We start from the raw sequence: 14,004 nt of genomic DNA, 5'->3' as shown, positions 1-14,004 counted from the left end.
ATGAGGCTTCAAGCTCCCCTAGTTAATAGTCCTCCATCACCACATCTTGATTTGTAAATAGAACATGGCAATGGCTTCCACTCATGAAAGCGTAACAAGTTGCAGAGAAGTGTAAAAACAGCTGATAACAATATTTCCACAGAATTTGATACGAAAATTTTAATGGACATTGTCAAGATTTTGAAGAATAAGTGATTATACACATTTTCAACATGCCTATCCATTGTTTGGCATCTCTTGTATTTCACAAGTAGCCATCTATATTTGATGGTACACTATGATCTTCCTTCCATGTTTCCTTGAGCTATCTTCATATAGAGATTACAGAACAGAGCACACGTTTGTAGTAAGACTATACTATTATGGATGCATGACACCAAAATGAACTTTATGCTACACATCAGATTTAATACGAAATAGGACATTTGGAGAAGCCAACAAGAGAGGAGTGGTAGGGACAACAGGGTGTATACACAGACAGGTAAACAAAATCCCGGATATCCTGTTTAAAAATACACTTTTTCTGCACTAAGTGACAGTAGGTTTAGGGGACTGGTGACCTCAGATGTTAAGTCGCACAGTGCTTAGAGCCATTTGACAGTAGGTCTTCTGTAGATATTTCCCTCAAAACTGTAAAACTTATCAATCCTTTGAATGGTTAACATTTTATACAATGGCATAGAACTTCCGGGGAGGGGGAGGGGGGTGTTTTCGAAAGACTTTTGATGTGCAGCAACATACACGTTGCATATTTTCGTATTGCAAAAGTATAAATTCGAATTTTACCCAACACAGTAAGTTATGTCCAGGAGCATTGAAAGAGAGATTGCAATGTCCTTTTGTAAGCAAGTTGTATGTCATGCCACATGACCTCGCCAGCTGATAACAGCAGATATTCAGAGCATAGGACACATGTTACAGTAAGCTAATAGCACGAACACACGAAAGAGGAAAAGATAATGGTTTACATTAATATACATAGTATAGCTACAAGAGAATCTGAGCTTCCACATGTAATATTGATCTTTTTTTGCGTGTGTTATACTTTAAGATACATCACACAAATGTGCCTATAAATTTAAAATGATGACAAATGTCTGGTCTTCTGGGCTCGAAATTCTTGTAAGTGGGTGGTCTCAATGTGTTCAGTTTTATACGCTTTGTGATTTAAGAAATTCATCCCAATTTCTCCCACATAACATAATTCATCTTGTGTAAAAAGAAATTTCCTTTGAAAATAACGCTTTCTGAACCCCAAGCTGTTAGAAATAGGTTCAATTTAGCAGTTGCTAGAGAGTGCCAGAAAACGGGCATTATTGTGCGTCCACAGCTGCAGTGGTGTAGGAAGCCGAAGCATTAAGAGAGCTTACATTACGCCATAAAAGAAACAGGATACTCGAAGAACATTGCAATTTGGTAAACCATACTAAAATGCATAATTCGGCTTGAAGTGCACATTGGTTTTTTCCACATTCACAATGAAGTTGGTCCCATCTGATATTAAGCTTTTCAGTGTGGTTTTTGGGACGTAAATTTTCTTGGTGCTTCATTATGGCATAGTGCCATACATGGCAGAAGATGAAAACGTGCACCTGAAATGCAGCGAACAGTTGGAACTAGCCAATACTGTGGAATGTAAAATTTTGTTTCAAATAGATTGATTACCTCAGCAGAAAGATGTATAAAGCCAAATTTCTTTATCAAACTGACAGAACTTCATTGTTCTGCAAGGCGATGCTTGACTGCTAATAACATGGAAATAAAAAATCAGAAAACTGGAACTAATACATTTTTGCCCTGCGTAATTATGTGAAAGTATTTTAATTCACTTGATAGCTCCCAGCTAGAGAAATCTATTTTGTTTTCATTTGACGTGGGAGCTGTAAACGACGAGGAATCAGTGAAATAACTTAATGCAAAAACAGGCCACGTGGAGACTAACCCCATTCCCACTACAACTCTGCGCATGTACGAATGTGCCAGCGAGGGCACATGAGAATTTTTTTCCATTAACACCTGGCTGCTTGCTGCTACTGCACATACTGCTAACAGCCACACTTTAAGTAGCGGGAAGTGGGAGAACGTACTGCTCATATGCAAGTCAACTGCGCATGAGCCCCCTGGCCACGTGTCAAATGAACCTAATGTAAACAGTTTTAGTGTCGTGCTCATAGAAATCTGTTTATTGTTACAAAGTATTACATAGTCTTTGACATATTTTTGCTGTTTGCAGACACTTGTGCACGCATGGTGTTTTGTTGTTGTAAATGATCCATTTCCTTTGCCACGCAAAATTTTACATTTAAACTCTGGTCTGTATTTTATTGCTGCAGTATCATTCTCCAGTAGCAGGATACAGTAACATTATTTGCTAGAGAATCAATTCTTACCAGTCAAAATCACAAAAATTTTACTGAAAGCTAAACCAAAGAAAAATTCCTGGGTATTCCCCATCTTCTCCCGGATGAAAAAAAGTTCCCGGTTGCCCTGGGTATATGCACCCTGGACAATACTAGATCTTCAATGAAATTTTATGACGACTTGTCATCTCCTATTGTGATGACGTTCCCTGCTTTTCTTCTTTGTTGATTGTCCTTAGTGTTGGTGTACTGGAAGTGCAACTTCTGTCTACTGTAAACAATGCAGCCAACATATGCACAGTAGCGTTTCAGTCTTTTACATTCACTGTTCACAACCCCACAATAATACACAGTTATACAGCCAGTGCCCTGTTGTTTAACTTTCAATAAGCTTCATTTATAGGTTGCAGGCAAACATCCACATATTGTTGCCGGTAGGTAGCAGCAGTGTGCGCGCACTTCAAGTCTAGAAAAAAATGGTGTCGGAACAACAGAAAGCATTTTGTATTTTACGTTTCGCACAGTGTGGGGCAGTAATAACTGTTCAGTGTAACTTGTGCTACATGGAATGCATCCTCCTACAACACAGAGAATTAGACGATGGCGAGAACAATTCTGAGAAACAGGTTGTTCGTGTAAAGGCATATCGCTAGGCCATCCTCTGGTGTCCAACACAGACACAGAACGAATCCGTCAGTTTCACAAGGAGTCTGCAGAAATCTTTTTGCTGTGCAGCTCAACATGCTCCCATGTCCGTCTGGCATGTGTTGCATCAATGTTTACACATGAAACCACACAAAACTGGAGGTGACAAACGTGTGGAGTTCTGTGATTTGTTCTTGGAGGGGTGGACGACGACAGTTTTCTTCCATGCTCAATTTTTAGTGACGAGGTGACATTCCATTTAAATGGAAAGGTGAACTGTCATAATGTGAGAATATGGGGCATGGAACAATCATTTGAAGTTGTGCAACATAAGAGGGACACACTAAAATTTATGTTTTGTGCAGTTAAAAAGATGTACGATCCATTTTTCTTTGTGGAGAACACTGTAACAGGAAGCACATATCTTGATATGCTTGAGAACTTTCTTTTCCCGCAATTGGAGACTGATTCGAATGACTTCATTTACCAACAGGATGGAGCACTGCCACCCTGTCTTCTGGAAGTGCAGGAATTTTTAAATCCATGGTTTACTGAACAACAGGTTAGTTCCACTGGACCAAATGATTCAGACTTACATTACTTACATTACCCAACTGCATGTGATTATTTCTTATAGGGATTTATAAAATGCTGTTTATGTGCCTCTGTTACCAACAACAGTGAATAAACTGAGACATCACGTAAGAGCAGTTGTGGAAGCTGTAGCTAAAGACAAGCTCACTGCAGTGCGGGAACAATTTGATTACCCCATTGACATATGTCATGAATCTCAAGAGGACATATTAAACACCTATGAAAAGGTATGAGAAACAGATTCCTCTTCATCAAAAAACAAAATTCATGATATATGTTTATTAGTTTCAGAAATAAAGACATTCCAAATTGGATTATTCTTTTAGGTACTCTCTGTACTTTAGTACCATACACTTTTCATTAACCCAATAGGCATTTATTTTGAAGTCACGTAGAAAATCAACTGATGACTCAGTTTAAATACAGCATCTAGAATGAAGATTAAATTGTTTATGCTCAATTTTCTTTCAACTAAATGGCACACAAAATGAATGAAACATTAATGATTGTCCATTATTTTTATGGTGAAAGTAGCAATTGGTAAGTTAAGTTCACTTTACCCTTGCCAGCATAAACAACTGAAGTTGTCACTATCTGGTTGGTATTGGTTAGAGACAACAGCAAGAATGAATATGAACATTACTACCTTTGGACAAGAAAGGCGCATGTCAATGAGAATGACATTTCTTCCTGTTGCAGTCGTCTCAAAAATAAGAACCATCATACAAATTTAGAAAGTCATCAAGGCTCTGTGAATAAAATTGTAGGTATTGAATACTTTACTTTGCATGGTTACTGCCTGAGATCACGGTCAGCTATTATTGTGTCCTCATCCCTTTCCCCACGCCAACCTGCCAGCCATTTGATGGGCTGAAATCAAATCTTCAGTTTCCTAGTTTCAGAGCAATTTCTGGGACCTTGTCTCTGAATAAATTTCTGCCTGTGGTAATGTTCCACTTCTCATGAAGCAATTTTGACAGTAAAAGGATAACTTCAAACTTCTAAAGCGGCCTACATCTTCAGCTTAGGTGCACAGCTTCTTGTGTGGGACATGTCAGTGATAATTTTTAAATTTTTGTGCATAAAAAGAAAGAGTGCTCAGTAAGGAGTGAGATATAAGCAGTTCCTTTGGCAGCTTTATTATTGATTCTCTCGTAGAGCCTGGTGTCAAATCCAGACTCTTTATCAACTTGAAAACATTATTGCAATGATGCACAAGGCACTGCCCATGTGATCACGTGTGAGCCAGTCACTATTACACTTTCAAATCCCCCCCCCATAACTTACGAAGAGGTTACACTTCATACTACAATTTAAAACTCTCTCATTTGCTCCATTGTCAGACAAAACTAATGGAAGTCCTCTCTGGCAATGATCCATTTTAAATATTTCAGCACTTTACTCATTTCACAATAAGTCCACCTATGGTGTTGGTCCGGTATGTCTGCACTTACACAATGTGATCAAAAGTATACAGACACCCCCAAAAACAAACATTTTTCATATTAGGTACATTGTGCTGCTACCTACTGCCAGGTACTCCATATCAGCGACCTCAGTAGTCATTAGACATTGTGAGAGCAGAATGGCGACTCCACAGAACTCGGACTTCGAATGTGCTCAGGTGATGGGGTGTCACTTGTGTCATACCTCTGTACGCGTGATTTCCACACTCGCGAACATCCCTAGGTCCACTGTTTCCAATGTTATAGTGAAGTGGAAATGTGAAGGGTACAGCACAAAAGCATACAGGCCAACCTTGTCTGTTGACTGACAAGAGACCACTGACAGTTGAAGAGGGTCACAGAGTGTAATAGGCAGACATCTATCCAGACCGTCACACACTAATTCCAAACTACATCAGGATCCACTGCAAGTACTGTGACAGTTGGTCAGGAGGTGAGAAAATTGATTTCATGGTCGAGCGGCTGCTCATAAGCCACACATCATGCCGGTAAGTGCCAAATGTCGCCTTGCTTGGTATAAGGAGCGTAAACATTGGACAATTTAACAGTGGAAAAATGTTGTGTGGAGTGACTAATCATGGTACACAGTGTGGCAATCCAATGACAGGGTGTGGGTATGACGAACTCCCGGTGAACGTCACCTGCCAGCGTGTGTAATGCCAACAGTAAAATTCAAAAGCGGTGGTGTTATGATGTGGAAGTGTTTTTCATGGAGGGGACTTGCACCCCTTGTTTTGCATGGCACTAACACAGCACAGGCCTACATTGATGTTTTGAGCACCTTCTTGCTTCTCACTGTTTAAGAGCAATTCCGTGATGGAGCACCTGTTCATAATGCACAGCCAGTGGCAGAGTGGTTACACCACAATAATATTCCTGTAATGGATTGGCCTGCACAGTCCTGACCTGAATCCTACAGAACACCTTTAGGATGCTGACTTCATGCCAGGCCTCACTGCCGACAGATACCTCTCCTCAGTGCAGCACTGTATGAAGAATGGGCGGCTATTGCCCAATAAACTTTCCAGCACCTGATTGAATGTATAGTCTGTCGGTAAACTGAAGAGCAAGCGAGTGAGTCCCCACTCTGCCAACCCAGCTACGTCACAAGGCACTTCTACAGGCTGTTTCACAATGCAGTACTGGCCCTGCCACAGCACGCGCTTTAAATCTGTGGCGATGCCATGTAAAAATACACCTTGGCTGCGTTCATTTTTAGAGAAATGCATTAAGACCATAAGGAATACAAAAACCGATAGCTTCTTCCGAAACAACATTATAAAGTAAATAATATTAAGATAAGAATGCAAGTCAGGTTTATACTACAAACAAAGAACCAAATGCCTGCGCATTGCTATTCGTAAAACGAACCCCATATAATCCAATCAATCTGTAAAATTTAAGGATTGTTCTTACTTTGTGTTTCTACTAAAAGGTACAAGTTTTCTTTGAAGGACTTGCAATACAAAGAGTGTTTAAAAGGAAGAAATTTATAATTTTGTGTGTTGTATTAGTCCGATCTGCACTACTTCCTTGTCAATGTCTTCGTAAACATGTCTCAAAAGTATGAATTACTCTGTTGTCAGCTGTCAAAGAGGTTACACGTGTTTTGGTAGCATCAAGGATAATTTGTTTTATATAAAAACAGATTAGAGAATCTGTATTTAATTTTGTTATAGGAATGGAATGAAGTGTGTGAAATTTTTCGTAATGTTAAATATGACTTTTGGTGAGCCTGTTATGAGTGAACCAAGGGTATACAAATGATATAAACATTTCAAAGCAGGCCTTAAAGGACAGCAGTTTTAAAAGCATGGATGAGATTAAAAAGCACAATTAAGACATCTATAAACTATCCTGAAGAAACAGTTGCTGAAGAACTTCGGGAATTGGAAAAAGCACTGGCCCGCTATGTAATGGGTAATATTTTGAAGAGGAAAACATTGCTGTAGACTAACAATGTTCTTATATATATTTAAAAAAAATAAAAATAAAAAATAAAAAAAATTAATATGTGAACACACCTCGTATGTCAAGCTTTTTTTTGCTTAGAAGTCCAGAATCGATGAACATGTTTCAAAGAAAATTTCAGCAGTGTTTAGAACAGCTATTGCACACATATTTAAAGCAATATGCCTCAATCAGTTGAATAGTGACCGAGAGAGATTTAGTGTTCCATAATCAAAGGTTTTACGTTATTTTGAAAACGATCGGTTTCCTCCCAAGATTATTAGTTTTCCTTCATGGTGATTCCACTAAACCATACGGCTTATTTTCACATTCGTTCCTTATGTGTTCTATTGGACTAGGCTGACGTTTGTATAAATTGCAGCCCTTTGATTGGAACTGGTAATATTAGCCAACAGTTCTGTTTGGGCCGCCTCTTTAATACACGCTGTAAAAACATTAGAGAAGATCAAACGCTCTTCACTCCGTAAATACCTCCTCTTTCTCTTATTCTGCACATTTTCTTGCAATGCTAGTTGATTATCCATCACTTCCGGATATCGAAGTGTATCAGTAAGTATACAAATTTAACTGACTGACACTGGAAACTAAGATCCCACAAACAGAAAAGACAAATCACTGCACGCTGATCCACAGCGCTAGACAGGTAACGAGCAACACATTTTGGGTGCCCCTGTAGGCCAGGGGCAGCATTCTTCCGGGAAAGGCCACTTCCCCCACCAAAAGCGCTGCTCGCTCTTGAGTTTACAGACAGTGACAGTGGATGCTGTCAACAAGGCTAAGGGTGGGCCAACAAGGCTAAGGGTGGGCCAACAACATACTGAATTCCATCATTGCCGATGGAGGGTGCCACGAACTTTTAAGTCATCTTCAACCAGGTGTCCGGATACTTTTGATCACATAGTGTACCATATGTAACCCTCAGCTGCCTACTCAGTTTGGTGTCTAAAAACTGGTTGGCGACAGTATTTCCTTTAATTAACCAACAGATGACAAGTTGGGGCTAACTGTTGCTGTCTAGGAAGACAAGGTTTTTGTGCAACAGTTACTAGCCACAAAATTTATAGAACATTTAAATAATTTTATTATTCACAGCAATCAGTAGTTCCAGACTTAACTCTTCAGATGGCCCCAGCATATTTATCGAAGATGTCACTTATAAAATCTTTTATTTCTAAGCGCTTAAGCAAAAAGCAGGAAATAAGCTGCAAGCGATATATTTTAGTGGTACATATGTGAACAGAACTGTGAAGAAATCCATTATTTCACCATAGTGTCACTATATACTTAGTTTGGAAGCTTCACTTTGTGCTGAGCAAACCTTTATCTCAAACTATTCTCCAATATAGGTGAACCACTGAACAAAAATTTACAATGAACCATCGAGGTATTCCAAAGGTGAACAAAGTGACATCGGTTTTGCAGGAAGTTTATAGCTTGTAGGAACCCTAACCTTATTTCTTGTGCTGTGCATTTTGTTTCTGGCATGCTACAATTCCCAGCGCACTTAATGAACACAAGATTTCAACAGCAGCAGCTGCTAAGTGGCTACCCAGGGTTGGGTGTGTCTGGTGAGATGCTGTGTATCCAACCAACCAACCAAAAAACACACACACACACACACACACACACACACACACACACACACACACACACACACAAAATTACCTTCCAAAAAATGAACACTAAAATATTCCTTTTTGAAGTAATTCAATTTTTTCTCCTTGTTAAAGTTTTATTCCCAAAGCATGAAGGGAATATAGTGTGAAATTTAACAGAGAAACAATACAGAGGTGCTGCGTGACCACTACTTATGTGCTTCTGCCACTCTGTAGTACAATTTACACCAACATGAAGTGCTGTGCCCACAAACACTACGATTGAATTATTTCCCCCTACTGTAATTCCAACCCTGGTAAATGCCCTCAGCCTTTTGAAGTTTAGCAAGGGCAAATCTGTCCGCAGCTCGTGGTCTTGCAGTAGCGTCCTCGCTTCCCGCGCACGGGGTCCCGGGTTTGATTCCCGGCAGGGTTAAGGGATGTTTCTCTGCTTCGTGATGACTGGGTGTCTTGTGTTGTTCATCATCATTGACTCGCAAGTCGCCTAAGTGGCATCAACTAAAAAAGACTTGCAATGTGGCGGCTGAACTTCCTCGCCAACAATGCCATACAAGCATTTCATTTTTTGTAAAGCAGTTGTATTTATTCATCAAGTCTTGTTATTAATTACTGTCCTTTCTCTTTTAATTTATTATTGTGCTTCTAGTACACAGAAAAATAAACTTTTAATGTATTTTGTGGATAATAAATCAGTAATCAGAAGAAATGTATCACTTAAAAACCAGCAATGGGAATTATCTAAACACAAATTTTGTGGCTGGTTGCTGTTTCACACAAATTGACTAGTATTTCCTCTACTTTTGCCAGATATGATCAAAATCTTAAAACTGTTCCTGCATGGTTGAGACAACACTCAAGTTCCTAAACAGTTTCCAGCAACTTCTGCTAGTTAAAACTTGACCCCCTTCCAAGTTTGTGTCAACCATTTATCACTCACCAGTACAACTGTGTAGACTCATTTTTGGTTCCTCAACTTAAGCCTTACCTTCGAAACTAATCTTCCTTGTTGTTAAATAAGTGCTTCTATAATGGCATATTCTGAATTCAAGGAAACTGCACTCTATAAATCACTACAATTTAAACTTTAATCATTTTTAAAAGGCTGAACCATTCATTCAGAATGTTGAACAATGGAAAGTTGTCAGGCAAAATCAAACAAAGTCAGAAGACTAATATGCTTGTAAATACATACTGCCACCACCTGAACTGCCACCACCTCTGCCATTTTGGTAACCACTTCCACCACGGCCTCTTCCTGAGTAACCATTGGATGAACCCCTTCCGCCGCCTCCTCTGCCACCTCTACCACCACGGCCACCATAATTACGTCCACTTTGAGTAGTGTAATCTGCGAGACATAACACAATTTTTAATATAATAGGACAGTCTCAAGGAAGGGAAGAAAGTATTTTACAGAATCTGTAAAGCTGTAGTAAATCTACATTTCGAGTTCATTTTTAATTAGAGTAACAAATATACTAAGAACCTACCAAACCTACACATGAAGGAACGTTTGTAGCCTAAGGAAGAGGTTTAGACAAAGGAAACAAATGTTTCTTAATAATAATAATAATGTAAGGAACATTCAAAAAGAAGCGAGCCGGGGGCGCAATTACAGAAACCAGTACCTGTATGTTAGAAGTATTGGCCCTGACTATTGAGATGGTGTGACAAGGAAGTGAATGGTTTCCTCATAAAATTCCCGGGGCTGCGATGTAAACCAGTTCCGCACGTGCGGCTGGATTTTGTCGTCCACATGAGTGCAGGAAAGGTTATGTTTTATGTTCTTCTTTGACCCAAGATTGGCCCCTTCTGATTCACTTCCTGCAGCATGGGACAACAGTGATTGCCCAGCGTTACTCGCAAACCTTGACCACCCTTCGGCAAGTGATCAAATCAAAACAACCAGGCAATCTCACTCATGGCGTCATTCTGCTCCGTAACAATACAAAGCCTCAAACAGCCCACACAGTCATGGCACTCCTGCAGAAATTCAAGTGGGAGGTTCTTGGCCACCCCCCCATACGGTCCGGACTTCTCTTCCTGATTACACCATTTTTTATCCCCTTAAAAAGGCTCTAGGGGGGCAAATGATTCATCTTGGATGACAACATTGAGCTGTATGTGCAGAATTGGTTAACACTGAGCCCTGCGAATTTTATGAGACAGCCATTCACCGCCTTGTGTCACAGTGGGAGAAGTGTCTTAACAGCCAGGGTCAATACGTCTAACATACAGGTACTAGTTTCTGTAATTATGCCTCCAGCTCTTTTCTTTTTGAACGTCCCTAACAACAACAACAACAACAACAATAATAAGAAGAAGAATATTGATAATAATAATAAATTTTTTTACTGTGCACATGCCGTACAAATTAGTATTACATTTTGGCATAATCTTCCGCATGCATATTCACCTGCACTTAACATAGTGTGTAATATTGCACAGAAAATAACTTGGTTTGAGTTCGTGCAACTACTTTTGCACTAGTTTGTTTATTTCTTCATCAGAACCAGTGGCAGATACATATGAGGATGCCTGCTGACAGCTGTGAACAGGCGTGTAGCAAATTAAAAGGTATCCGTTGATAGCACGGATGTATTGGACAGCCTGGAGAACAGTGTAATGCTTCACGGAAGAAACCGTACACTGGTCAGGAAGCCAAAGTCTAATAGGGGTGTCGCCAACAATATAGGCACTCCGGACACCAAAGGTGGTCTTGGAACCATCAGTGTAAATAAATGTGCCATCCTCTATTTGTGTGCAGAGCAGCAAATGCCCGGTGGTAAACTACTGGGGGGGGGGGGGGGGGGGTGTTACTACCCTTGGGAAGCTGACTAAGGTCACTGAGAAGCCAGGGTTGGGGGCAAAACAATGGCAGCAGCGTACACCCATTTGTCAAAAAAGTTTTAGGGAATTGGAAGGAAAGGGAATGTAGCAGTTGATGGAAGGGGGCTCCTGGCAATAGCAGAGGAAGGGCGACCTGCATACCTTAAAATCATTGAGGTGTCGAAAAAAAAAAAAAAAAAAAAAAAAGGCCATGGGTCGGATGAGCAGGCATGGAAGGCAGATGACTAGCATAACAACTCAGAAAGCCAGCTTGCCAATTGGACAGCGGAGGTTCGGGCTGGTATAAAAAGTTCCAGATGCTAAACGTAATCCACGGTGGCGGACAGAGTCGAGACGCCGAAGAATAGACGGCTGAGCAGAGGAGTAAATTATGCTTCCATAGGCCAATTTTGAGCACACTACTATACGATATAGCCAGAGGTGGGCCACTCTGCCTGCTCTCTGTTGTCCCATGCTGCAGGAAGTGAATCAGAAGGGGCCACTCAGAACACGGGGGATGTTGAGTGATCCCAGATAGCAAGCCAAAAGATAGGAAACGTGGGAGAACCAGCACAGTTTTCTGTCAAACGTTAAGTCCCAATTTTTGGAGACGTCTGCAAACAGAAGGGCAACAGGGCCTAGATGTAGGGAAGGTGGATAAAACATCGTATGACACGGTCGGGTCTTTCTGCGAGAAAATCTGAAGCCAGTTTCGATGCTCTACTGGTGGAGGAGATTGAGACGTCATTCAAGAAGGCTGGTCTGTTGAGAGCTGCAGTTAATTGCAGAATCGTCGACAAAGAGGGAGCCCGAGACTCGGGAAGGGGAGAATCTGTAATTGGATTTATGGCGATGGCAAATAGTACAATACTTAGTACAGATCTCTGGGGCACTCCGGGCTTTCTTGGGAGAAGGTATGGGACAGAGCAGTGTTCACCAGCACCTTAAATGTGCACTCTGTCAGAAATTCATGGATGAAAAGAGGTAGCCGACCTCGAAAGCCCCAAGAGAACAGTGTGCGGAGGATGCGTGTCCAACAGGTATCCAGGTATCGTATGCCCTCTCCAGATCAAAAAATATTGCTACTGTTTGGTGTTTCCTGAGAAAGTTGTTCACGATTTAAGTGGAGAGAGCAACAAGATGGTCAACTGCGGGTTATAAAGGTGAAGGAGGTAGCACAGACTAGGGTACGATAGATGTGGCAACATTTGGACGTGGATACCATTCGGTCCCGGAGCAGAAGAGCAGAAGGAAAGTTTATGTCGGAGTTCCCACATAGAAAAAAATGACATAGCGTCCACAATTTTGAGAGGAAAAAGCAAGAGGTCATTCTTCCGCTGCCCGTTTGTTTGGGAAAAAGGCTGGTGGGTAATTAGAAGAGCTCGAAATCACGGCAAACTGACGACCCTATGAGTTACGATATTGCGACTGGGTCCACAAAGGTATCTTGTGACACATAGCGCACAGATCATAACTGGACATGTTGGATAACCATCATATTCCACTCCAAGCAACAGATGAAGGAGTGAAGGTATTAAAGGAGCTGGTAAAGAAGTCCCAGCTTGCCTTCTTGCTATTACGTATGATGAGATGGCATCACGCACGTAACTGCTTATAGCGGATACAGTTGGTCAACATATGACGATGCTTGGAAACGAGAAGAGCATTTCTCCGCTTGCGTTATTTCGCCACAGCACGCCTTGTTCCACCAAGGAACTTGGGGGCGCCAGGCCAAAGGGGAGGTAGAAGGTACTGAACATTCCACGACTGTAAGAAAAACTTCCATGACATGAGTGACCTGAATGTCGATACTAGGAAACTGACAGTTATCAAATGTTGCTAGAGAGAAGAAAAGTGTCCAATCAGCTTGGGAAAACTTCTCACATCTTGAGCACATAGATCCCAGTGGTAGGTGTTATCTAAGGACACATGGAAAACGGTCACTAGAGTGTGTATCAGCAAAAGCGAAGCATGCGAAGTGCCGAGCTAGCCGACAACAGTCCAAATCAGTAGGTTGACGTGGAGGCAGAAAAAATATAGGTTCTCCAGTGTTGAGGCAAGCAAGATCCACTAGGTGGAACAAGTCAATCAATAAGGAGCCTCTCTAACAAGGACGCGGCGTTCCCCAAAACAGGTGGTGGGCATTTAAGTCCCCAACCAGCAAATAGGGCAGTGGGAGCTGACCAAGGAGATGAAGGAGATCAGCTTTTGCCATTGATGTGGACAATAGAATGTATATGGTACAAAGAGAGAAGGTGAACCCAGAAAGGGAGAGACATACAGTGACAGCTTGGAAGGAATGGTGTAAGTGGATTAGGTGGTAGGGGATAGTATCATGGAGGAGAAATTTAAGTCCCGTGTGCTGGAATGCCAGCAATAGAGGGGAGATCAAACTGGACTGATCGGAAATGAGAGAAGACAAAGCGATCTTGGGGATCTAACTGTTTCCTGAAGACATGACAGTTCATCCCAATCAAGAGTGAATTCTGTAGCTATTCTAATGGATAATTGACACAGGGTGGA

At 41.1% G+C, this 14,004-nt stretch overlaps 1 protein-coding gene and 1 long non-coding RNA gene across 5 annotated transcripts in view; one reads left to right on the top strand and one right to left on the bottom strand.

Moving 5' to 3' along the window:
* The window catches only part of LOC126354177 (caprin-1), an 87,394-nt gene that overhangs the window by 6,654 nt on the left and 66,736 nt on the right, over nt 1-14,004 (bottom strand). For all 4 annotated transcript variants that reach the window (XM_050003617.1, XM_050003619.1, XM_050003618.1 and 1 more), the window contains exon 11: nt 9,845-10,000. In XM_050003617.1, coding sequence (XP_049859574.1) covers nt 9,845-10,000 — 156 coding nt within the window. The remainder of the gene's footprint in view (nt 1-9,844; nt 10,001-14,004) is intronic.
* Nucleotides 1-14,004, top strand: part of LOC126354179 (uncharacterized) — a 52,826-nt gene that overhangs the window by 30,971 nt on the left and 7,851 nt on the right. Inside the window, exons 2-3 of the long non-coding RNA XR_007565275.1 lie at nt 3,499-3,567; nt 3,643-3,826. This is a non-coding gene — a long non-coding RNA (uncharacterized LOC126354179). The remainder of the gene's footprint in view (nt 1-3,498; nt 3,568-3,642; nt 3,827-14,004) is intronic.

This window comes from Schistocerca gregaria, chromosome 3, assembly GCF_023897955.1.
Source record: "Schistocerca gregaria isolate iqSchGreg1 chromosome 3, iqSchGreg1.2, whole genome shotgun sequence".
Lineage (NCBI taxonomy): Eukaryota > Metazoa > Arthropoda > Insecta > Orthoptera > Acrididae > Schistocerca > Schistocerca gregaria.
This window is presented reverse-complemented; position numbering and strand designations above follow the sequence as displayed.